The 25,971-nt window shown below is 42.6% G+C and overlaps 1 protein-coding gene across 4 annotated transcripts in view; it reads left to right on the plus strand.

Moving 5' to 3' along the window:
- Positions 1–25,971, plus strand: part of rabgap1l (RAB GTPase activating protein 1-like) — a 586,024-nt gene that overhangs the window by 20,244 nt on the left and 539,809 nt on the right. For 2 of the 4 annotated variants that reach the window (XM_063063651.1, XM_063063652.1), the window contains exons 2-4: positions 83–247; positions 4,906–5,068; positions 16,200–16,407. In XM_063063651.1, the coding sequence (XP_062919721.1) occupies positions 107–247; positions 4,906–5,068; positions 16,200–16,407 (512 nt within the window). In that variant the 5' untranslated portion in view covers positions 83–106. Of the gene's footprint in view, positions 1–82; positions 248–4,905; positions 5,069–16,199; positions 16,408–25,971 lie in introns of those variants that run through there. The other 2 variants (XM_063063655.1, XM_063063653.1) reach the window with 2 other exon arrangements.

Genomic DNA, 25,971 nt, shown 5'->3' on the forward strand with positions numbered 1-25,971 from the left:
TTCTCCCTAAGGAGTTTAATGTGGAAAATGGAAGAAAAATAACATATTTTTAGAGATCCTCTCTCACAATCTGATCTTTCAGGGTGCTGCTGTGATTTGTTGAGACATGGATGGCCAGGCTGGTTTGAGGAAAGTGAGCAGTTCCTCAGACTCTGTTTCCACACTGAACAGCGAAGAGTTTGTCATTGTGTCTCAGCCAGCTGAGGACTCTTCCTCCACCAATGGAGAAGACAAACCAGCATTGAAGGTAATCAAATGTTTCTTCTTCTCACAGACTGCGAACAGAGAGCAATTATAATAAAGAATTGTTTTATCTGCAAAGCACAGTGCTAACATTAATAGACAGTACAAGGCACATATAGCACATGTAAGATAGCAGTAAAATACAATCACACAGAAACATACTGTATAGTCCAAGTCCTTGAGTCCATGAATGTTGCAGCAGTCTGCATTTGAACACAATACAAGTTGCCTTCTGCCAAGTGAACACTGGGGGCAGCACCGACTCCAGCATGGATGCCGTGCCACACAGCCTCCGGAACTCCAGTGGAGTGCCTGATTCCAATGTCTCCTCCTGCATGGCTGCAAATAGGTGACACCATGGCTTGCGGTCTATTCCTTACTACAACCGAGACTATGCAGCTCCCTCGTCATTCGTCAATAAACCAATGTCCAACAGGGTCTTGTGATCACAAGAAAAACAATTAAGACAATCAATCGCTGTTAGACGGCACACCTCCTTCGCACCGATGCCCCTCTGTCACAGGCAGTGTCATGGTCCATACCAACTCCAGCTCCTTCAGTTTATCTGCCAATGAGCAACTTGCTAAAGGGGTAGATAATGGAATTGGATTTTTTGCACCAACTTGTCCATGCTTGGATTCCCATTCTATCCGTGTACTTGTCTAAATATTGTTAATGCATCTGCCATCTTACACACACTGACCAATCCTTTGGTGCAAAATTTGTCTCTCAGGTTCCGATTAAAACTGTCCCCTCTCACCTTCAGCCTGTGCCATAGAGCATAGAATTATTCGGCATGGAACCAGGCCCTTCAGCCCAACTACCAGCTAGTCCATACAGACCAAGATGCCCCATCCAAACTAGTCTCATTTAATAGCATGTGAACCATAAACTTTTAAACCTTTCAACTCCATCTACCTGCCGTTCTGTCTAAAGGTATTATTGTACCACTTCTGGTAGCTCATTCCACATATACACAGATGGCCTGCAAATTCATATTAAGTCCTTTCCCCTCTCACTGTAAACTTATGCCGGCTACTTATTGATTTCCCAATCCCTCATGATTTTATGGAAAATATGCAGTGGTATGCATAAGTTTGGGCACCCCTGGTCAAAATTTTTGTTACTGTAAATAGCTAACTGAGTAAAAGATTACCTCATTTCCACCCTGCATGGTCAGTACTTAGTAACAACCCCTTTGGCAAATATCACAGCTTGTAAACGCTTTCTATAGCCAGCTAAGAGTCTTTCAATTCTTGTTTGGGGGATTTTCACCCATTCTTCCTTGCAAAAGGCTTCTAGTTCTGTGAGATTCTTGGGCTATCTTGTATGCACTGCTCTTTTGAGGTCTATCCACAGATTCTGGATGATGTTTAGGTCAGGGGACTGTGAGGGCCATGGCAAAACCTTCAGCTTGCGTCTCTTGAGGTAGTCCATTGTGGATTTTGAGGTGTGTTTAGGATCATTATCCTGTTGTAGAAGCCATCCTCTTTTCACCTTCAGCTTTTTTACAGACAGTGTGATGTTTGCTTCCAGAGTTTGCTGGTACTTAATTGAATTCATTCTTCCCTCTACCAGTGAAATGTTCCTTGTGCCACTGGTTGCAACACAAGCCCAAAGCATGATCGATCCACCCCCGTGCTTAACAGTGGAGAGGTGTTCTTTTCATGAAATTTTGCACGCTGTTTTCTCCAAACATACCTTTGCTCATTACGGCCAAAAAGTTCTATTTTAACTTCATCAGTCCACAGGACTTGTTTCCAAAATGCATCAAACTTGTTTAGACGTTCCTTTGCAAACTTCTGATGCTGAATTTTGTGGTGAGGACGCAGAAAAGGTTTTCTTCTGATGACTCTTCCATGAATGTCATATTTGTGCAGGTGTCGCTGCACAGTAGAACAGTGCACCACCACTCCAGAAGGTCTTTTGCAGTCAAACGGAGGTTTTGATTTGCCTTTCTAGCACTCCTACGAGCAGTTCTCTCGGAAAGTTTTCTTGGTCTTTCAGACCTCAACTTGACCTCCACCATTCCTGTTAACTGCCATTTCTTAATTACATTACGACTGAGGAAACGGCTACCTGAAAACACTTTGCTATATAGCCTTCTGCTGCTTTGTGGGCATCATTTATTTTGATTTTCAGAGTGCTAGGCAGCTGCTTAGAGGAGCCCATGGCTGCTGATTGTTGGGACAAAGTCTGAGGAGTCAGGGTATTTATAAAGCTTTGAAATTTGCATCACCTGGCCTTTCCTAACGATGACTGTGAACAAGCCATAGCCCTAACAAGCTAATTAAAGTCTCAGACCTTGGTAAAAGTTATCTGAGAGCTCAAATTTCTTGGGGTGCCCAAACTTTTGCATGGTGCTTCTTCCCTTTTTTTCACTCTAAAATTATACAAAACAAAAATAATACACTAATCTTGCTTAAAATGTTGAAAAGAATGTTTCATCTTTAATTTTATGACTTTTGGAGATCAGTTCATCTTCTACTCAACTATTCACAGTAACAGAAATTTTGACCAGGGGTGCCCAAACTTTTGCATGTTACTATATCCAATCCATCACCTACACTCCAAAGAATAACATCAGTGACTGTCCACCCTCTGCCTACAATTGCTTAGGTCCTGGCAACATCCTTGTAAATGTTTTCTTAACTCTTTCCAGTTTAATAACATATCTCCTTTAGCAGGGTGACCAAAATTGAACACAATACTTAAAGTGCAGTCTCACTAGCATCTTGTAGAACCACAATATGACCTACCAACATGTTTAATGGCCTGATTTACGAAGGCCAATGTCCTCTAGTTCTCGATTCCTCAACCCTGGGGAAAAGATTTGTTGCATTTATCCTTTCTATACCCCTTATGATTTTATACACTTCTGGACGATCACCTTTCAATCTCCTACACACGAAAGAATAAAGTTCCAAACTGCTCAACCTCTATCCATATTTCAGTCTCTTGTCCCGATAGCTTCCTCGTAAATCTGCTCTGCACTCTTCCCAGCTGAAAGGCATCTGTCCTCTAGCACAGTGATTAAAACTGAATGCAACGTTCCAGATGTGACCTCACCAGTGCATAATACAACTGCAACATAACATCCGACTTCTATACTCAGTGACCTGACTGATGAAGGTCAACGTGGCAAAAGCTGACTCCACCACCCTGTCTGCCTGTGATACCACTTTTAGGGAACCATGTAGTTACACTCCTAGGTTCCTCTGTTCTATAACTCTTAGTCCTACCATTTAGTGAAAGCAGAAAATGTAGATCTCCAACAATTGCAGTTTTTTTTGTTTTCTGTGACTGCAGCTTATCCAAATTTCTGCCTTCTATCATTGTCTTCATCAGATGATATAAGCTTAATCCTACCCTTCTCATTGACTTGCATTGCAATGTCATTCCCCAAAATGTCAAATGTAACATTCACACACTTCTTTTTGCACTTCCTTGTTTTAATGTCACTGTTATTGCCTGTGGCGCCATGCTCCCAACTTTTTATGCTTTGCGTCATCATCGTGGCTGACTCTTCAGCTCGCAAGCTCTCGCACTTGGTTGCCTAGTCTAGATTTAGTAGATCACCACCTTCTCATTTTCCAGCATCTCTTCTGCCAGGTGGGGGAAAGGGAGCGACGGAGTTGGGGGACGGTGGCTGGTGGATGATTGCTAAAAACAGAAAAGGAGAGAGTGGAAAAGGGGCATGGGGACGGTGGAAGTAGGAAGTAGAGATGGGGGCTGGAACAAGAGGCTGCAGGTGCCGGAGTCTGATACAAGGAAGGTGATAAGTGGAAACACGGTAGTATTTCTCTGCTCCTTTCTCTCTCCCGATGCAGCCAGAATTTCTCCTCCCCATCTGGTTCTATCTGCTTACATTATACCTATAGAGTCTCCTATTCCCTCTCCCAACTGGTTCCACCTGTCTAGAGTCCTTTCCTTATATTATTCCACTTATCAACTTACTTACTTATCGGATTGTGTTGGTGCGTGGCCAAGTGGTTAAGGCATCGGTCTAGTGATCTGAAGGTCGCTAGTTTGAGTCTCAGCTGAGGCAGCGTGTTGTGTCCTTGAGCAAGGCACTTAACCACACACTGCTGTGCAACGACATCGGTGCCAAGCTGTATCGGCCCTAGTGCCCTTCCCTTGGACAACATCGGTGGTGTGGAGAGAGGAGGTCGTCCATACAACCTTGCCCAGGCCTGCGCCCTGGAAACCTTCCAAGGCGCAAATCCGTGGTCTCACGAGACTAACGGATGCTTATACTTCTCAGATTCCAGAATCTGCAGCCTTTTTCGTCTGTTCGTTTTGTGATGTATGCTGAAACCTACAACTGATGTTCCATGGACTTGGCAAGTTCAGAGTGTTGAAGGCTGACGAATTCACTTCAGAACAACAGCAAAAGTTATCAAATTAATTAGCTTTTTGTAAATGTGAAACAAGGTTCTGATCAGTGCCGGTAAGTGCAAATTTTATTTAAGCATATGTTTTCAAAGCTTGTGTAAACTTGTTTGTATTTCAGATTTATGATTGAAATGTTTAAAAATCTCCAAACGTGGTGGAATTGGGGAATTTGCTGTGGCCTGTGGTAGAATGAATTCTTTGAACTGTACTGTGTATTCATATTGTAAATGGCATTGCAGTATGTTACTTTGTTGTCGTTGTCTCCAGATCACTTGTAATGGGAATGAGCAGCAGCTAAAGACAGCGCTGGAGGAGGGCCAGAAAGATTATGTACTAACTGGAGCAGGAGGAGAGAAGGGAAGCAGAAGCCTGATGTCCCGAGGAGAACAAAAGCCTCCACAATTAACCTTGGATTCCTCTGCAATGGAAGGTAAGTACTTGGTGTGTGCTTAATACAGTTTAATTGTAGACAACTGGTGCACAGAGGACAGTTGCACATGGCAACAAGCTGCATGAAATAGTGTTTTCTCTGTTGTGTACTATTCATATATTCACATCAGAGGTTAGTTTCTGATATGGAAAGAAATTGTAAACTTAATAAGATATTTGGCACTTTTTTTTAACCATTGTAAATATTGCTGTATCCTGTGTCATGGGGGTAGGGAGAAACCTTTTTGTTTTGACTCTCATCAGCCTGAACGCTGCGGGGAAAATATTCACCACTTCTTCTGCAAGTTCCTTATAATCTGTGGCTCACTGTGAGGACGATGAATACAGCAAAGGGGAAATTGCCTATCTACTTTGCACCCTGTATCCTATTTTGGACTTTTTGAATACACCCACATTTAATTATGTTGCTTCCAATCTCTGCCTTGTAAGTGGCCTCTATTTGCATACACACTTCCTCACTGAAGAAAGGAAGTTGTTTTCTTGAAACAAAGCTCTTTTTGGTTTAATCGTCATGTTGGACTGTTTATTTGAAGTTCATGTCCTTGAAAATTCATGCCAGCATTATGTGTAGCCAACTAAATCTATAATGAAAATGCTTCTGGAAATGCTCTGTGAGTCAGAGAAGGTCTGTGGAGACACAAACAGAATCAAAGTTTAGATCAATGAGACGTTATCAGAGCTGGAAAAAACAAAAGTATGTTTCAAATTGCAGAGAGAGGAGTGGAGAGACTAATGGGTGCATCTGTGATTGTGTTGATACTGAGGTTGCCTAGATCAGGGGTCCCCAACCTTTATTGCAACGTGGACTGGTTTATTATTGACAATATTCTTGCGGACTGGTGGACCCGGGGGGGGGGGGTGGGGGCAGGTAGGGTTGCCAACGGACAAGAGTAGCAGTCAAATACGTTGTGCTTACCCCAAGAAAGACTACAATGACCATGAAACCTTGCGCGGGCACCAGTGCGCATGCGTAGCTTGCGTGTACGTGCCGATTTTTTTCTACAAATCGTTTCTGGCGATTCTGTTCGCGGGGGGGGGGGGGGGTTAATCATGACCGGAATATAGGTGATAAGTGGCTAATGCACTCAATTTCGTTTCTAAAAGGGTTTATCTAACGAATTTAATATTAAACACACAGCTCATATTTTCCTTGCATGAATATAGTGATAAGTCAATTATCAGGGGAGGACAGGGGAGCTTGAAGTAAGTGTTGAATGAACTTCCAGTAGAAGTGGTAGAAGCAGGTTTGATATTATCATTTAAAGAAAAATTGGATAGGTATATGGACAGGAAAGGAATAGAGGGTTATGGGCTGAGTGCAGGTCGGCGGGACTAGGTGAAAGTAGCGTTCAGCATGGACTAGAAGGGCCAAGGTCACCTGTTTCTGTGCTGTAGTTGTTATATGGTTATATAAGTCACTTATGTCAATAGCATCATAACATTTTAAGTAACGTTTGGATATTAAACACACAGCACATGTTTTCCCTGTATGAGCATATAAAATCATTGCAATACACCAATATCGCTGAATCACTGGGAGCCCTTAGCTTGTTTTCCTGCAACAAGATGGTCCTATCGCGGGGTGATGGGAGACAGTGATACTCGAAGGGGGTTCCTTATTTCCAGTCTATTCTGCAATTTAGTTTTCGTTGCATTCATTGCAGAGATATGTTGGAAATGGAAGCAACCTTTTCAGTGCTTTCGTGGCTATCTCAGGATATTCACCCTTGACTTTGATCCAGAATGCTGGCAGAGATGTTATGTCAAACATACTTTTCAGCCCGCCGTCATTTGCAAGCTCAAGGAGTTGATCTCCTTCCCACGCTGACATGGATGACACGCGGGTAATGACCTCGCGTGCGTTCAAGCTCAACAGTGGGCGTGACAGGGAATGAGGAAAGGTGCAGCTGACTCATATCACCAAATCATAATGTTACCTCGTGGCCCGGTAGTGCATGCTTTGCGGCCCGGTACCGGTCTGCGGCTTGGTGGTTGGGGACCACTGGCCTAGATGACACAGATGTTTTGTTGCTGGAGCAAAGCAATTGAAGGTGATCATGATCATTCCTGAAGCACACTGCTGTGCTCCTTCAGAAAGGAGTTAAAATATTCTTAAGGTGCAGTCTATAAGGAATGTTGTGATTCAAGTTTAAAAAAAACACCACTACCACCTTAAGGAACTGTGGACAATACAACAGAATCCTGGAGATATTCAGCAAGCCGCACAGCATCTGTGAAGAGAGAAATAGTGTTAACATTTCAGGTCAATGACCTTTCATCAAAAGTAGGAAAGGTCAAGGGGAGGATGAAGAGCCATGCCAGCATCGATCGTCAACAACCCAACCCAAGAATTTTGTGTGATTCAGTGGATTGTTTCGTAATGGATGTACAAATGGAGCAATGGTTGTGATATTAATTTAGTTCGAAGAGTTATGTAATCCATTTAACTTATTACTTAGCTTGGTCAGTTTAAGCCAGTTTTGGTGATGGGTATACATACTGTCTGTTTGTAGGTCCTTCTTTTTCTTTGGAGCTTTCCAGCACTAGTTGACTTTGGAATATTGATTTTTCATTTGAGGGTGTGGTAGGTGGTAATCAGCATGGTATTACCGTAACTTTATACCTAAAGCAGTTGAAAGCTCATGCTGACTGTAGTTCAAAGTTCGAACTTGGTGCAGAGAGAGGTTTTTCAACCCACTGATTCAATACCAGAGCAATCAGTGAATAAGGTCTGTTAATCAGATGCTAGAACATTCTTGTCCCTCCAACAGGTGTTGCCCCATTAGTTTCTTAACATAGTGTGAATTTCTATGACCCAGATATATTTTGGATGAGGCTAATCCCTGTTGTGATGGGGTGACTTCATTTGGGTAAAAATGGAATGAAGATACAAATATGTTGTTACATATTTGGATGTGGTGAAAGGAGTAATAGACACAGAAGCAAGATGAAACAGGTGAACCCTTTAGTTTGGTGCTGATTTCTTGACCATAAAACAGCTGTTAAAGAGTTTTACTCAGGATCTTAAAAGTCTTCTAGTAGTTGTTCAAACAGTGTATATTTCACCACCCAGTAATCTTTCACTCTACAGTGACCTGGAAATATGAAAAGGTAAAAGATTGATCAGTGTATAGTTTTATTGAGCTGTCTGAAGGAATACCAAATTAGTAACAGGTCAGTGTTAATTACCTCTGCTGCACAAATGTAGGATCACAGCTATTTAGAGAGTCATTTACAAACCTGAGTCGAGGTAAAGCCGATTGGAATCACAAGCAAGAAGGAGATGGTATGGGTACAGTTAACAAGGAGTGCCTTTGAATAGAGCCATGCGTTTGCTCTGACTTCTTTCAGCAAAAATTTCTTTTAAAAAGAAAGCATTTCATGTTCATTTTGGTTTATTGGCTTTAATAAAGTTGCTATGAAAAGATCTAACCCAATTTAGTGCCAGGACAGAATTTATGAGTCAATTGTAGGGGCTTGGGTGTGTAAGATGCTCTTGCACCTTGGGATGTTCGTCTGTGTTAAATTCCCATGCTTAAATTTGCATTCTCGTGCAACACAATAACCTTGAGTTAACTGAGTTAATGGTTGTTGCATGCAACACTCAGGCACTGACTGAGAATGTCTGCAGGGCAGTTTAATGTGTTCCTGGGTCACAGTATGGATGTGGAATTTTGTACTTTACCCCTCAGTTGAGGTGTGATGCTGCAAGTTCTTTTGTGGGTGAGTTTTAGTATGAAACTTTGCTCACAATAGTTGGTACCATGATTTGTGCACCATATAAAGTTCCACTAAGGCTGAGCCATGATATTTTAATAGGACTTGACGTTATCATGGATTCCTCATTAACAGTTGATTGCCAACCCTCATGTTAGACCCATTGCTTTGAAAACTGAGGTGGTTTGTCCTCTCTTGGGAAGTAAGTATTTAAGCACTTACTTCATTTATCTTATTATACAAGAGTAGATAGCATGGTGATTTTAGGCAGTAATTTATTGGCCTTTTAACATTTTGGCTCTTGATATTGAGCAATTCCTATTCTGCTGTTAGAATACTGCAGGATGGAGCACTCCGAACAGTTTGGAATGAACACATTCACATTAGTAATTGTTTTGTCATGTATATTGAGACTGTGACGAGAATACACATAGATTAAGATGTTAGCTGTCCTGTGCTGGCACCAGTGGGATCAGCAGTTGGTCTGCCACCTGTCTTCAGGAGAAAGAGAGATAAGGAAAACAATGGAGCAGCATTTGGAGATGTTAATGAAGGGACGGGAGAGTTTAACGGAAGGAGAGCTGTCAAGATCGGCTCCCCCTTTGAACCCTGAACTGTTTGAAGTGATGGACAGGCGATACCCCAGCAGGGGGATAAAAAGGGACAGGTTCGCTAAGGCAAGACACACACGACACCCCGAGGTAACGAGACCCTGGAAGCGGTGCGTCTCCCACAAGTCGGTGGGAAGTTTTGGAGGGCTGGTCGCAGGACCAAGCCATAGACGCGCAGGGTGGAAAGGCACGATCGGCGGGAACGTGGTGTGTGTCCGCCCTTGCCTGGGTGCCAGGTTCACCGCAGAGAAACGATTGTATCTGGAAACGGAGGGGTCACGGTCGGTGACCTCAGAAGACATCACAAAGGGCTCACCCGAAAGCTGACTGCGAAGAATATCGAAGGTCTGTGTGGAAGCCGTTTGAATATTCATTCGTTTTTGCTCTCTCTCTCCTTCCCCCCACTGTCCATCTCCCACGGCAGTGATTACTGCGAACTGAACTGAATTCAATCGAACTGAACTTTGCGTCACTTTGAAACTGGTCATTTACCCCTAGACGATAGAGCTTGATTGATCCTGTTATCCTAATTCTGTGTACATGTGTGTTTATCATTGCTGAACTGTTGCATTTATTATCTTTTTGATTAGAGTACTGTGTTGCTTGTTTCTTTAATAAAACTTACTTAGTTCTAGTAATCCGGACTCCAACTGAGTGACCCATTTCTGCTGGTTTGGCAACCCAGTTACGGGGTACGTAACAAGACAAAATGAAAAACTATGTTTGCATGCCATCCAAACAGATAATCCCCTACTCAAGCAAATCAAGGTGGTACATAAGAAGAAACAATAGCAGATGCACAACATAGTGTTAGAATTGTAGAGACATTGTCTACCTGCAATTCACTTTCTCTGTATAATAGTATGAGGAATGATGTTGTTGAGATGGACAGTTACTAAAGACATCTTCTATTATTGACACTGAGGTATCTTGCTGAAAATTATCCATTTTTCCAAGTCTCTAGTATTAAATTCAATAAATTTGTAAATTGTATGGTGGGTGGCACCATGCCATCTTTGTTTATAGGCAACATGTAGATTTGTCATCAGCTTGGTAAGATGAGAACAAACTTGAAATTGAAAACTTATGAGCCATCCAATAAGTTTCTAAATTAATTTGTCAAGGGTGATGTATTTGAATTCTGATTTTCAACTCTTACACAAGTGGAAATGTAGATTGTGTACCTACATGGATATTCTGTAATAAGGGAGTCACTTCCTGACTTGCTAAAGTCTTCTCAATTAATGAAAATCACTCAATTAACCCTAGTACAGTTCTAACAGCAATTACCATCTCGCTGTCAGAAGTAGTTGGGTCAGGTACAGTAGTAACATTTAAAAGGCACTTGGACAGGTGCATGGATGGGAAGGGTTTCCAACCTTTTTAATTGCATGGACCGCCTACCATTATCCGAGGGGTCCATGGACCCCAGGTTGGGAATCTCTGGTTTTGAGGGTTTTGGCACAAAAGGAAGTGGCTTTGTTGGGCATTTGATCAGCATGGACCAGTTAGGCCAAAGGGCCTGTTTCTGTGCTTTATTATTCTATGGCTTTGACCTTGATCAGCATCTTGTCCTTATTTTTCAGGAAGTTAATTCCCTTCATCACTGTTGCAATATGGGGTCAGTGAACAGCATCTTCATGAAGCACCACAGTAACTTTCTTCCAGGCCTCCTTTCAGACGAGTTTTACTGTGCATTGTTTGATCTGAATAGTCAAGGTTCAAAATTGATTTTCAAAACAATAACAGACTGAGAGCTTACAACTTAACCTGGAATTTTCATTTTTTCACAGAGAGGTTTGGTTATGTAATTTATTGAGGGATTGGAAAGGGCAAATATTTCCAGTTACAGGGGAATTCCAAGTAAATTGTCATGAATATAACACTAAATCCGGTAAATTTTGGGGAAGTGTTTTTACCCAGAGAGGGGTAGAGATAATGACCGGCCAGGAGCATTCAGGAGGAAACTAGGGTGAAAGGAATAAGATCCTATCACTGCTTGTAAGGAGTTGGTACGTTCTCCCCGTGCCTGTATGGGTTTTCTCCAGGTGCTCCAGTTTCCTCCCACACTCCAAAGATATACCAGGTGGTAGATTAATTGGACATTGTAAATTGTCCCGTGATTAGGCTAGGGTTAAATTGGGGGTTGCTGGGCGGCGTGGCTTAAAAGGCTGGAGGGTCAAGATACATATCTTCATCCTGGTTTGTCTCTAGCAGTGTTTCTTGATGTATCTCAATAAAATAAAAATTAAAAAATGTGGAAGGGGCCTATGGGAAGTCTGCTTACAAGTGCAGACTAGTTATTGTGTTCCTTGAAGATGGTGTGGAGTGCTACCATGGTACACCAGTGTAGGAAGGTGGTGGTGAGGTTGAGGCATCAATCATACAAAATGCTTTACCTTGAAGCTGCACTCACCATCACATTGCCTGTAGTTGGTAGATCTGGTGCAATTAGGTGTGTCATATGTTGCAGAATGTCAAGCCTCTGACTTTTTGAAGCCACGGTATTTGTGTGGCTAATTCCGTTGTTACAAATCCCCAGGATGCTCATGGTATATGAGAAAACTGTGGTACTTGGATATAAAGGAAGGTGATTAGACCATCTCCTATTAGCAGTGATGTGAAAGTTAGTTACCACAATATTAAATAGAAATTTAATAGAAAGAAAATTCTACAGCTCATTACATCCATGTCAGCTAAAATTATGATTGTTGTCATACTATTGCAAAATGTAGGAACTGTCTGCTTTATTACTTGAGGAAGAATTTGCTAATAGAACTGAATTTGTTAATAGGTGCTCGGCACTTAACCTTGGAAGCAGAACAAGTGCTACCACTGGCTGTACACCTCCTCCCTCATTACCATTCAGGGCCCCAAACAGTCCTTCCAGGTGAGGTGTCTGTTGGGGTCATATACTGTCCAGTGCTCCCGGTGTGGCCTCCTGTATATCAGTGAGACCCGACTTAGATTGGGAGACTGGTTTGCCAAGCATCTATGCTCTGTCCGCCAGAAGAAGTGGGATCTCCCAGTGGCCACCCATTTTAATTCCACTTCCCATTCTGATATGTCAATCCATGGCCTCCTGTACTGTCAAGATGAGGCCATTCTCAGGTTGGAGGACCTTCTATTCTGTCTGGGTAGCCTCTAACCTGATGGCATGAACTTCAAATTCTAGAACTTCCAGTAATGCCCCCATCCCCTTCAGCAGTCCCGATCCCATTTTCTTTCTCTCTCCTCATCTTCTTGCCTGCCTATCACTTCCCTCTGGTGCTCCTCCCCCCTTTTCTTTCTTCCATAGACTTGTATCTTCTCCTATTAGATTCCTCCTTCTCCAGCCCTGTATCTCTTCCACTAATCAATTTCCCAGCTCTTTACTTCATCCCTCACCCTCCCAGTTTCACCTTTCACCTTGTCTTTCTCTTTCCCCTCCCCTCATCTTTTAAATCTACACCTCATCTTTTTCTCTCCAGACCTGCTGAAGGATCTCAACCCGAAACGTTCACTGTACTCTTTTCCATAGATGCTGCCAGGCCTGCTGAGTTCCTCCAGCATTTTGTTTGTGTTACAGTGCAATGATTGGTGATCAGCTCTTCGTCTGAATTTGAAAAATTTGAGGGCACAAAACTCGAGATGCTGGAATCTGGAGCAACTAACAAGAAACTGCAGTATTCAGTGGGTTAGGCAGCATCTGTGGAGGGAAATGGACAGTTTGAAATGTCGGTGCCTCGATCATTGCTTTAAGGAACCTCTTCAGTGATGCCCAGAAATCGAATGATTGGCTTGCAATAACCTTAACCACTTTTCTAGTGCAATGCATTTCCTTGTGAATAAAGTTCACTTTGATTCCCCTTGACATCACTTTTACAAGGGCTTCTTGATGTTAGTCATTCAAATCTTGTCATAATATCAAAGGCTATTCTGACACTTCTGAAATTCATCTTTTTTGTCCACATGAGTTAGGTGACTGTTGGAATCATAACATATCTGTGGGCAGGTTATTGATTATGTTTGGCTTGAGACTACTGTTAATAACTCATTCGTCGCATTGCTGGTTGTGAATAGACCACTGGTTTGTATTTCCCTAGCTTTTACAGAGAGGCAATCACTGGCATTTCTTCAATTTAATGACCAAATACTGATGCTGAAATTGCAGCTTCATTTGAATCAAATATTTAGGACTTCTAAAATTTAAAAATGTGTGTATTTTTATAGAAAACATACGTACACATTTAGTAAAGTATTCAGTTTCATAATCTTTCAGGCAAGAGGATGACATTGAGTATCATTTACATTGAGTATATGTTGGGAACTCCATGCTGTTTGGGCAGTCAGGGCAATGAAGCATAGTGGGATTTGCTCAAGTCAGTGCATGACTCTAGACCCAAGGTAAGGTCATGACCTTTTGGTTAGTATTGAATATTGCTGACACACAGCTATGGCCTTAGTCAGCAAAAACACATGACCCCTCCAGATATAGACCATATTTTGCCATTTCACTGTAGCTAGTAGATTCAAAGTTGTACAGCCCACCGTGTCCTGCTGACCTTTTGCCCATTTTCACTACTAATATTTTCCTCTGTTAGATGTGTATCCTTCTATGCCTTGCCTGTTTGTGTCTATCTATTAGATGTGTATCCTTCAACATTACATATACGATCTTTTCTTGTGATGGTATATTCCAGATATCAACCACTCTCTGCTGACTGTATATGAAAAGTACTTGCCCCTCATGATCTCTTTTACCTCCTTCATCATGCCCTAATCTTTTTTTGCCTCTTTGGATTACACATCCTATCAGTGTTATTTATCTTATCAGGTTACCCTCTCCACCTAGGTGAAAAGAGTTCAACCTATCCAATCTCTTCATAAGCCAAGGTCCTCCAATCTAATATTTTGTAACATCTCAACTTCAGTCATGCTATATGTAGTCTTCACCAACTTACTGACCTATGCTACCACATTTGGAAAGCTATGGACCTGGTCCTCATCAATATATCTTAATGCCCTACCATTTATAGTAAGCAGTGCAGTTATCAAGTAGCTAAATATTTTGTTGCATGTTCATTTAATAGAGATTTCCTTTTTTACAGTTCAGTAATGTACCAACATAGAGCTACACCAACACAGAAATAGATTCTCCCTGCTCACCCTGTTCATTAAGGACCCATTGACACTAACCCCTTTTTCCAGCACCTGGTCCATGGTGTTCTGTTCCTTGGAGATTCAAGTGCTCATCCGTATACTTAAATGCTGCGCATTATACTTGCTTCTATCCCCCTGTCAGGCAATGTATTCCAAATTGCAACCACTCTCTGGGTGAGAAAATATTTCCTCAGATCCCTTCTAACCTTCTAACTCACCTTAAACCTATGCCAATTTTCATACAGCAGGTTCCCGTAATCATAATCCATTGTGTTCTGGAATAGTTTGCTTTTTCCAGATGGTGCAGAAGGGTTTTTGGCTTAATGTTGTGTCAAAAAAAAAGCACCTCTAAGTGCAAAATGGCCTCAGTCTCTATATTTGTGCTTGAACCTTCTGATGGGGACTTGAATCTAGGACCCAGATTGCTGCACCTTGCATTATGGGCATGAATCCTGAATAACAAATGAAATGTACACAGTATTTGTCAACGTGGAGTGGACAGCAAGTTTGTAAATCTGGCAGGAACAAAAAATGTTGGGAATGGCAAGGGTGGAGTGCCACAGGAGGGTGTGGGACAGGTGGCAGAGAAGGAATGCCAGGAGTGGGTGGTGACATTTGGTTTATATATTGTCAATAAATGTCTCTCTGGTGCTTCCCTCTCCCTTCCCCTTTTCCCAACCATGATTCCTCTCTCTCTACCATGATACCTGCCTCCTTCCCACTCAGTCCACAAAAGAGGCCCATATCAGAATCAGAGTTACCATCACTCACATATGTCATGAATTTTTTTTTGTGTCAGCATCACAGTACAATACATAAAATTTCCACAGTAAGGTTTTCGGTACTCTAGCTATTAACGTGTGTCTAAGACTTCTGCACAGAACTGTAATTGCACTCTTGCTGCTTAGGCAACCTTCAAGCTGATGTTCAGAATTAATATGACATAAAATCACAGCATAAGAATGACATGCTCAGTTTCAGCAGTAATATTGCAGCAACTTTGGGAGGAGTACCAATTTGCAGCAAGAGCCCAAGATACAGATCTTCCTCCTGGTTTGTCTCTAGCAGTGTGTAAAAACTACAAATGACAGAATAAGGAGAGGCTATTTACATGTAGGATCTTTTTCCATTTAATCATATCGTAACCATTCTTACCAGCTGTTCTCCCTGGCCTCTCAGAGAGCAAGTTATGGCACTGAGAAGGCCTTGTTTCTCAAGTGTTGACAAAATCCAGGTCATTACGTGTCACATCTTTTGGCTCGGGTAGATGTAATTCCAGACTGAACAATTGTTTTCTTAGTTCATTTATCTTTTCCCATTATTTGCCAGTAATGAAATGTATTTTGACAGTGTATTTATATGTAAATTTGTATTTACATGTATTTATATCTCTTTTAGACCATAAGACATGGGAGCAGAATTAGGCCTTTCTTCTCCGTCAATTAATCGAGGTTGATTATTTATTCCTCTCAACCCTATTCTGCTGCCTTTTCCCCGTAACCTTTGATGATGTTTGATGAATGACTTCCATTTACAGCATTTTGCTTGCATCTCTGGAAAGTGTACTGCAGACCAGAAGTCTTCTTGTGTATTATTGTTTTTATCTGCTGTGAGAGATTAACCTATGAGCACTTTTTACAGAGCTGCCTGTACTAAAGGTTGCATCCCCGACTGCTGAGGAAGAGGAGAGTGTACTGTTTAACAAGTTAACCTACCTTGGATCCACGAAGGTCACCTCTCCACGCAATGAAGCAGAGGCTCTTCGTGCTATGGCCAAACTGCGTTCCAGTTGTCAAGCTCCTATTCCAGTTACTTTGTATGTACCTAATGTTGCTGACGGATCTTTAAGGTAGGTTCACTTTTAGTTCAAATTAATTTTTCTTGGTATCTTTAGATTTGTCACAGAACTAGTGCCAATTATATACAGCTGCAACAAAAAGTTTGTGAATCCTTTGCAATTACCTGGTTTTGTGCATTAATTACTCACAAAATGTGGTCTGATCTTCATCTGAGTCACAATAATAGACAGACACAATCTGCCTAAACTAATAACATACAAGCAATTGTACTTTTCACGTCTTTATTGAACACATGTTTTCATCATTCACAGTCTAGGCTGGAAAAGTATGTAAAGCCTTGTATTTAATAACTGGTAGGAACCCCTTTAGCACTAATAACCTCTACCGAACATTTCCTATAGCTGCTGATCAGACTTGCACAATGGTAAGGAGGAATTTTACACGATTCCTCCATATAAAACTCATCAATATTCCTGGGATACCTTGCATGAACAGCTCTCTCCAGGACATACTACAGCATCCCAATTGGGTTAAGTTCTGGACTCTGATTTGGCCATTCCAAAGAATGAATTTTCTTCTTTTTAAACCATTCTGTTGTTGATTTACTCTTGTGTTTCGGATCATTGTCTTGTTCCATCATCCAACTTCTATTAAGCTTCAGGTGAATGACAACTACCCTGACATTCTCCTGTAAAATGTCTTGATAAATATTGAATTCATTGTTCCCTTAACAATTGCAAACTGTCCTGGTCCTGAGGCAGCAAAGCAGTCCTAAATCATGATGTTCCTTCCACTGTGCTTCACAGTTGGGATGAGGTTTTGGTATTGGTGTGCAGTGTCCTTTTTCCTCCAAATATAGCAGCGCGCATTTCTGCCAAGAAGTTCAACTTTTATCTTATCTGTCCACAGAAGTGTTGTGGAACATCCAGGTTGCAAACTTGAGACTTACAGCAGTGTTTTTTTTTGGAAAGCAGTGGTGTCTTGTTCAGCGTTTTTCTTATAGTGGACTCTCCTGCCGAAGGGTTTCTGCCTAAAATGTCGACTGTACTCTTCTAGATGCTGCATGGTTGCTGAGTTCCTCCAGCATTTGTGTATGTTGCTGGCTTTATCTATTATTGTGACTTAGATGAAGCTCAGACCACATTTTATGAGTAATTAATGCAGAAAACCAGGTAATTGCAAAGGGTTCACAAGCTTTTTCTTGCAACTGTAAATAGATGAAATATTTATTGTTAAGTGAGTAAATAAATATCAAAGATGTCATTCAAGCCTTGATCCTGTACTGAGTCTGAATGGTGTCTACTTTGGAAACAGCGCCCCTTTTGATTTTCAACATTGACAGCGTCAAATGCTCCAGGTGATTATTCAAGAGTAATTTCTTTTGCACAACATAACTAATCTCAGTTCTCATAAAAAGGCTGCTCATTCAATTGCCATATGGAATCACTTTCTGCAGATTTGCAGTGCCCATAATGGTTGACAGTGGGGCTTTGTGAATCAGCAGTGGAAGGGAGATATTTATTTTTGGGTCAGGCAATGTCTGAGACAGAACAACATTTCCATGGATGAAGCTGGTAATTAGTGTTCGGTCTTCTCGCTAGAATCCATTAAACAAGTGGAAATTATCTGAAGATGGCTTATTCATCAAAAACAGCAAACATAATTGCTATCCTTTCAGATGTCTTTCAATCCAATACGTTAGTGCTATTGTTGTGTGTGTTTGCATAGAACATAGAAAATCTACAGCACATTATAGGCTCTTTGGCCCACAATGTTGTGCTGACCATGTAACCTACTCTAGAAGCCGCCTAGAATTTCCCTACTGCATAGCCCTCTATTCTTCTAAACTCAATGTACCTATCTAAGAGTCTCTTAAAAGACCCTATTGTTTACCATTAGTATGCTCACTGATGCTTATTTTAGGCCAGAGCAAGTACTAGGATAACTAACCATGACTACAGGATGGAATTTTTCTCAGAACAATCCCAAGAGATTGGCCAAATTTATTGTAGATTTCTGCAATGGCTAAAGTGTTGACACATGAAAAGTGATTGTAGCAGTTGAAGACCGCCTTGGAAATTACTGTGTGTCTTCAGGCCATTCATCTTCATATTAATGATGACACTGATAAATTGATCCTGTTTCCCTTGTCTTGATGTAGGGTAACACCCAAGTTGAGCTGACATACTGTATGATATATATTCTATTGAAATGAAGAAATTTAAACTTCTTTCACTGTAATATTGCCAATATTTTTCAATTCTCTCATATAAGTTTCTTGAGGGCTGCCGGACCAAGGCACACCAATGATGTGGCTATATAACGTTCTGCATTGTCACTGGAGTTTTGAGCTTCATCCGTAGCCACAACCACAGTAAAGAAGTTGAACATTATCTGTCTCCTTCATCAGTGTCAGCTAGATTTGAGTATAGTGGGAGTTTCTATTCAGAGGTCAAATGTATTTTCTATAACAGGGGTCCCGAACCTTTTTCGCACCGCGGACCGGTCTAATATTGATAATATTCTTGCGGACCGGTCTGACCCAGTGGGGGTGGGGGTGGGTGTTAATCACGACCGGAATATAGGTGATACGTCAACTATAAGTCACTTATAAGTGGCTAATACACTCAATTTCGTTTCTGAAAGGGTTTATCTAACGAATTTAATATTAAACACACAGCACATACTTTCCTTGCATGAATATTGATAAGTCAATTATAAGTCAATAGCATCATAACATTTTAAGTAAAGTTTGGATATTAAACACACAGTGCGTATTTTCCTCGTATGAACATATAAAATCATTGCAACACACCAATATTGCTGAATCAGTGGGAGCCCTGGGCTTGTTTTCCTGCAACAACACGGTCCCATCGAGGGGTGATGGGAGACAGCGATACTCGAAGGGGGTTCCTTATGTCCAGTCTATTCCACAATTTAGTTTTCGTTGCATTCATTGCAGAAAACTCTGCTTTGCAGTGATATGATGTTGGAAATGGAAGCAGCGTTTTCAGTGCTTTCGTAGTTATCTCAGGATATTCAGCCTTGACTTTGATTCAGAATGCTGGCAGAGCTGTTATGTCAAACATACTTTTCAGCCCACCATCATCTGCAAGCTCGAGGAGTTGATCTTTTTCCTGTGCTGATGTGGATGATTCACCGGGGAATTCACAAATGGGTCATGGACCCATTCCTTTGCACGTCTTGGGTCAGTGATGACCTCGTGTGCGGAATGACCTCGCATGCGTTCAAGTTCAACAGTGGGCGTGACAGGGAATGTGGAAAGGTGCAGCTGACTCGTATTGTTTCATATTGCCAAATCATATCGTTTCCTCGTGGCCTGGTAGCACATGCTTTGCGGCCCGGTGGTTGGGGACCGCTGTTCTATAATAGTTATTGCCTTCTTTAATTAGTGTTCCTTCAATTCATTCAAAGGACTTGGCAGAGAGAACCTGCATTTAGTTGCCCACCCCATTTGCCTTTGAGATTGTGGCAACATGGTCTGAAGATTAGGATACTGTGTTATTGAATGCTCATTTATTAAGGGATAAAGGAGATGCCAAGTAATTTTAGGCTAAACAGCCTAACTTTGGGAAAATTATTGGTAACAAGTCTGGAGGCTTGTATTTATCACTGCTTTGGGATTAATCAAGAACAGTTAACTTGGAACTTAACAAGTGAATCCTATGAAGATTAATTCATGCTGGCTACCTGGTCCATGCTGGTCAAAAACGAGCTACCCAACTTGGCACAAAAAATGCTGGTGAACGCAGCAGGCCAGGCAGCATCTATAGGAAGAGGTACTGTCGACGTTTCGGGCTGAGACCCTTCGTCAGGACTAGCTGAAAGAAGAGATAGTAAGAGATTTGAAAATGGGAGGGGGAGGGGGAGATCCAAAATGATAGGAGAAGACAGGAGGGGGTGAGATGAAGCAAAGAGCTGGAAAGTTGATTGGCAAAAGGGATATGAGGCTAGCGAAAGGAGAGGATCATGGGACGGGAGGCCTAGGGAGAAAGAAAGGGGGAGGGGAGCCCAGGGGATGGGCAAGGAGTTATAGTGAGAGGGACAGAGGGAGGGGAAAAAAAAAAGGAGATAAATAAATAAATAAATAAGGGATGGGGAACGAAGGGGAGGTGGGGCATTAACTGAAGTTAGAGAAGTCAATGTTCATGCCATCAGGTTGGAAGCTACCCAGACGGAATATAAGGTGTCGTTCCTCCAACTTGAGTGTGGCTTCATCTTGATGGTAGAGGAGGCCGTGGATAGACATATCAGAATGGGAATGGGATGTGGAATTAAAATGTGTGGCCACTGGGAGATCCTGCTTTCTCTGGCGGAGAGAGTGCGGGTGTTCAGCGAAAGGGTCTCCCAGCCTGCATCGGGTCTTGCCAATGTATAGAAGGCTGCATCGGGAGCACCGGACAGTAGAGGAGGGGGCAGGGATGCATGAGCATCCACTAATGGGGCTGGGAGATGTTCAAACTAAGTTTCCAAGAAGAAGGCAGTAGCAACCAGAGTTGCAAATAAGATAAACAGAAAATTGCAAATGGCAGATAGCAGTGGACCAAGAAACACTACAGAGCAGCTAGTATCAAGGGAGAGAAAAAGAGTCCATAAACCTGTGTGGTATATTTCCCGAGCAGAGGTTGGATAGTGAGGGGAGAGTATTCAAAAGAAGTGAGCGGGGGCAGTCAGGGCATTCTGCGCGCCATGGTCCCCGAGGAGACATTGAATTGAGTAGCTGGAGAGAATGTTTAAAAAAAGCGAGTGGGGATAGTTGGAACATTTGGCATGCCACAGTTCCTGAGGAGATGTTGCATTGAGTAGCTAGAGAAAGAGTTTAAAAGAAGCAAACGGGAACAGTTGGAACAGCCTGCATGGCACAGTTCCCGAAAAGGCATTGGATTACATAGTGGGAAAGAAAGTTTAAAAGCAGTGAGTGAGGGCAGTTGGGATGTTCTGTGTACCACAACTCCTCAGGAGACATTCGATTGTGCATAATTACTCACTTGGCATTGACTAAAAAAAAAACTGTTAGGTTTAAGCGGAGTGGCCATAGTATAAATGGGCCAGTGTTAGAGTGGGGAATTCATGCTTTGATTCATAGCGGCTTCAGTGAGGAGAGGTGAAGGCTGAAGGTAGATTTTTTTCATTTAATTTTTATTTCTTTCTGATTGAACAGTTAGAACAGTAGGGATGTGAGTCAGGATAGTTGAATGCTCCTTTTGCAGAAATGTGGGAAAGCAGGTAGTCTTCCAGTGTCTCTGACAACTACATCTGCAAGAAGTGCATCCAGCTGCAGCTTCTTCCAGACAGTGTAAAGGAATTGGAGCTAGAAGTGGATGAACTACAAATCTTCAGGAAGGTGAGGGGTTGAACAACAGGCATTTCGGGGAGGTAGTTACACCCAAAATGCAGGACACAGGTAACTGAGTGACCATCAGGATGGCTAAGGGGATAGTCTGCCAGTGCAGAGTACCCCTGTAGCCTACCCCCTCAACAACAGGTATTCTACTTTGGATGGCAGAGGAAAGCCACAGTGGTCAGGTCTTTGGCACTGTGACTCAGAAGGGAAAGGGGAAGAAGAGGAGTGTAGTAGTGATGGGGAATTCCTTAAAACACTGTGCTAGTGCTGCATTGGGGAGTGGGAGAGGTGATGGAGGTTTAAACCAGAGTTGCGGGAGTTGTGCGAAAAGGTGTTGTTAAACCTGCATATGGTCAGAAATTGACAGGTTGAGCATGATGGAACTAATGTTCTGAGTTTTGTTCATTTCAATGCAGAGTATTCCAGGAAAGGTGGATGTATTTAGAGTATGGATTAGCACATGGAATTATGACATGGTGGCCTTTGGTGAGACTTGGTTGAAGGAGGGGCAGGACTGGCAGCTAAATGTTCCAGGGTTCCTTTGTTTTAGACTTGATAGAGCTGGAGGGATTTAAGGAGGAGGAGTGGCATGACGAGAGTGGGAAAACGCCACAGCACTGCTCATGCAGGACAGACTAGAGAGCTAGACTATTGAGGCTATGTGAATGGAACTGAGGATAAGAAAGGGATAACCATGATTATATTATAGTCCACCCAACAGTCCATGGCAGTGGTTCCCAACCTCCGGGCCACGAAGCATGCAGGGGTGCGGCGGTAGCTGGAACATACCCAGCACATCTTTAAGAAAAAAGCCGAAATGGTGCGTTCTGGTTACTGCTGCACCCCTGCATGCTTCGCGGTCCAGTATCAATCCACGGCCCGGAGGTTGGGAACCACTGGTCCAGGGGATTTGTAGGGGCAAATATGTAGAGAGATTGCGGTCTGTTGCAAGTGTCACGTACCCCGTGACGGGGATAAAGAACCAGCAGAGATGGAAAACACTTTGGAGTCTCGTATTGCTAACAACTACTAATACTTATTAGTAACTATGCAATATAGTAATATAAATGTAGATAAATCAAACAGGTTAGCAATGATTATGTGTAAAAGTAAGTGTGGAATATATATGTATGAAAAACCAAGCTTCTTTAAGTCTAGGGGTAAAAGGATACAGTCTTACGATGTTGAGTAAAGTTCAGTTCAGTTCGTGGTATTTAGTTGAGTAGTGATGGAGAGAGAGAGAGAGAGAGAGAGAGAGAGAGTTGAGTCTTCAGGTGAGCTGATGCCGTCGATCTTCTTGTCGTCCTCCGAAATCCTTTACAAGTCACTGACTATGACTTTAACCGGGGGACCGGTCTTCTGTGGTGGAGCTATCACCCAGGCGAGGGTGGACACATAGACAACTCCCCACCAGTCAACCCCTTCTTCACCGATGGAATAGCAATTTGGATCGATCCTCCAAAACCCACTTTCTCTGCGGGCACAACAATGCTCATTCAGTGTCCAGATCATGTGTCCTGTGTCTGTATCATCTGACCTCCCATTTATTTCACCAGGCTGAGCATCACCTGTCATTCAAAGAGTCCCTCTCTCCTTTGTCTGTAAAGAGGTACACAAGCAGGCAACCTGTCCTTGGAAGTAACATCAATAACTAGCTGAAAATCATAACATCGAGTGTCTATTAAATAACACTGCCTTCGGTCACCATAGCAACCTTCAAGCTGCTCGGTGCTGTCTCTAACTCCAAACTCAGTAGAAATCCAAAGTTACTTCCAATGCCTTAAAGTGACAGTCCACTGTTAATCTTTGTCTCTCTCTCTCCTTTCCAAACAAACCATCAATGATAAATGTCTCCCTCCAAACAGTTGATAGGGGCACTCCTGGATCTCCTCACACAAGAAGAATAAGGTTAGGATAATAGGTGGTTTTAACTTTGTACATATTCAGTGGGACTATAAATGGGCTGGGAGAGGTAGAGTTTGTCAAATGTGTTCAGGAAAGTTTCCCTAATCAGTACATAGAGCCCAACGAGAAAGGGTGTGATGCTAGATCTCGTATTAGGAAATGAGACAGGGCAGTTGATAGAAATTTATGTAGTCACTTTGCATCCAGTGACCATAATGCCATTAGTTTCAAGATCATCATCATCATAGCTTGTCACACCAGACAGCCAGCCACTCTAGTGTTGTTTGGTTGTTGTTGAGCAGGTCAGTGTCAGCTAAATCAGATGAGAGTGGGCAGTTGCGCAGAACATGTTCAGTGTTTTGCACCCTTTTGCCACACTCACAGGATTCACTGGTCTTTAAACCCCACTTCACCATATTGTCTCCCGTCCTACAGACTCCCGCTCTCACTCTGTTGAGAGTGCACCACTTCCGTCTGTCAAGCAGTGCCCTGTCTGATAACATTTCTGTGAGGTCTTGCACTGTATTGTTTGGTGGGGTTCTGGCTTCTGTTTGTTGCCAGAGGTCAATCCTGTATGCTTGGGGGGATGTCCCATGCGGTAGTTCCTCTGCTTTTCCTCGATATTAGGCAGTTGGAAACTGGCACGTGATGATGTAGTGGGTGCCGTGGATCCGAGTTCTGTTTACCTTTTCCAATTTTTGTTGTAGTGTGTCTTCGGATCTCTGGGGGAGCAATGCCTGCAAGTCTGTAAATGATGTTAGTGGGTGTGGGGCTCGGTGTGCCTGTGATTATTCGGCAGGCTTTGTTAGCAATGGGTCAATTTTCTTCGCATGGGCTGATCTGCCCCACATAGGTGCACAGTATTCTGCAGGTGTATAGCAGAGTACTAGGGCAGTTGATCTAAGTGTGTGAGCATTAGCTCCCCATTTTGTGCCTGCTAATTTTTTCAAGAGAGAATTGTGACAGCCAACTTTCCCTCGGAGTTTTTGGATAATTATAAAGAAGGATAAGTCTGGTCTTCAGGTTAAGATTCTAAATTGGAGAAATACAATTTTGATGGCACCTCAAAGTATTGGGCAAATGTGTATTTAGTAGTCTGAGGCCTTCAAAAGTGAAATTTTGAGAGTACAGTTTATATGTTCCAGTCAGAATAAAAGGCAAGGATAAAAGGTTTAGGGAACATCGGTTTTTAGGAGATACTGAAGCCCGAGTTAAGATAAAAGGAAGTGCATAGTAGGTAAAGGCAGGAAGAAGCATAACAGGTACTTGAAGTACAAGAGGACACTTAAGCATGGAATTAGGAGGGCTAAAAGAAGGCATGATGTTGCTCTGGCAGATAAGGTGAAGGAGAATCCCAAGGGCTTCTACCAATATGTTAAGGTATTGCAAGTGTTACGTACCCCGTAACTGGGTTGCCAAACCAGCAGAAATGGATCACTCAGTTGGAGTCTGGAGTACTAGAACTAAGAAAGTTTTATTAAAGAAACAAGCAACACATTAATCGAAAGGATAATAAATGCAACAGTTCAGCGATGATAAACGCACATGTGCACAGAATTAAGATAACCGCATCAATCAAGCTCTATCGTTGACTAGGGGTAAATGACCAATTTCAAAATGACTCAAAGTTCAGTCCAGTTTGTAGTTCAGTTCGCAGTAATCGTTGTCATGGCGATGGACAAGGTGGGGAAGAGAGACATAGAATAGGAACAACTCATCATTCAGCACAGCTTCACTCACAGACCAGCGAGATGGCTCACAAACAGCATTTGGGCGGGTCCTTGGTGATGTCACCTGAGGTCACCGACTGTGACCCCTCCTCCAGATGCGGTCGATCCTCTGCAGTGAACCCGGCACCCAGGCAAGGGCGGACATCGTACCTTTCCACCCTGGTCGTTGTCTGGTACTTCTCACCCACTCGTGAGAAGCGTACCGCTTCCAGGGTCTCGTTACCTCGGGTGGCGTGTGTGTCTGTCTTAGCGAACCTGTCCCTTTTTATCCCCCTGCTGGGGTATCGCCTGTCCATCACTTCAAACAGTTCAGGGTTCAAAGGGGGGAGCCGCTCCAGACAGCTCTCCCTCCCACATCCCTTCATTACACATCTCCAGACGCTGCTCCATTGTTCCTTATCTCTCCTTCCCCTGAGGGCAGGTGGCAGACCAACTGCTGATGCCACTGATGCTAGCCCAGGCCAGCAAACATCTTAATTTTATGTGTATTCTCGTAACACAAGGGACAAAATTGGTCCTCTGGAAAATCAGAGTGGTCATCTCTGCATGGTGCCAAAAGAGAAGGGGTGTCTTAAATGGATTTTTTGCATCTGTATTTACTCGGAAGACAGACT

This window comes from Mobula hypostoma, chromosome 12 (genome assembly GCF_963921235.1).
Source record: "Mobula hypostoma chromosome 12, sMobHyp1.1, whole genome shotgun sequence".
In the NCBI taxonomy this organism is placed as follows: domain Eukaryota; kingdom Metazoa; phylum Chordata; class Chondrichthyes; order Myliobatiformes; family Myliobatidae; genus Mobula; species Mobula hypostoma.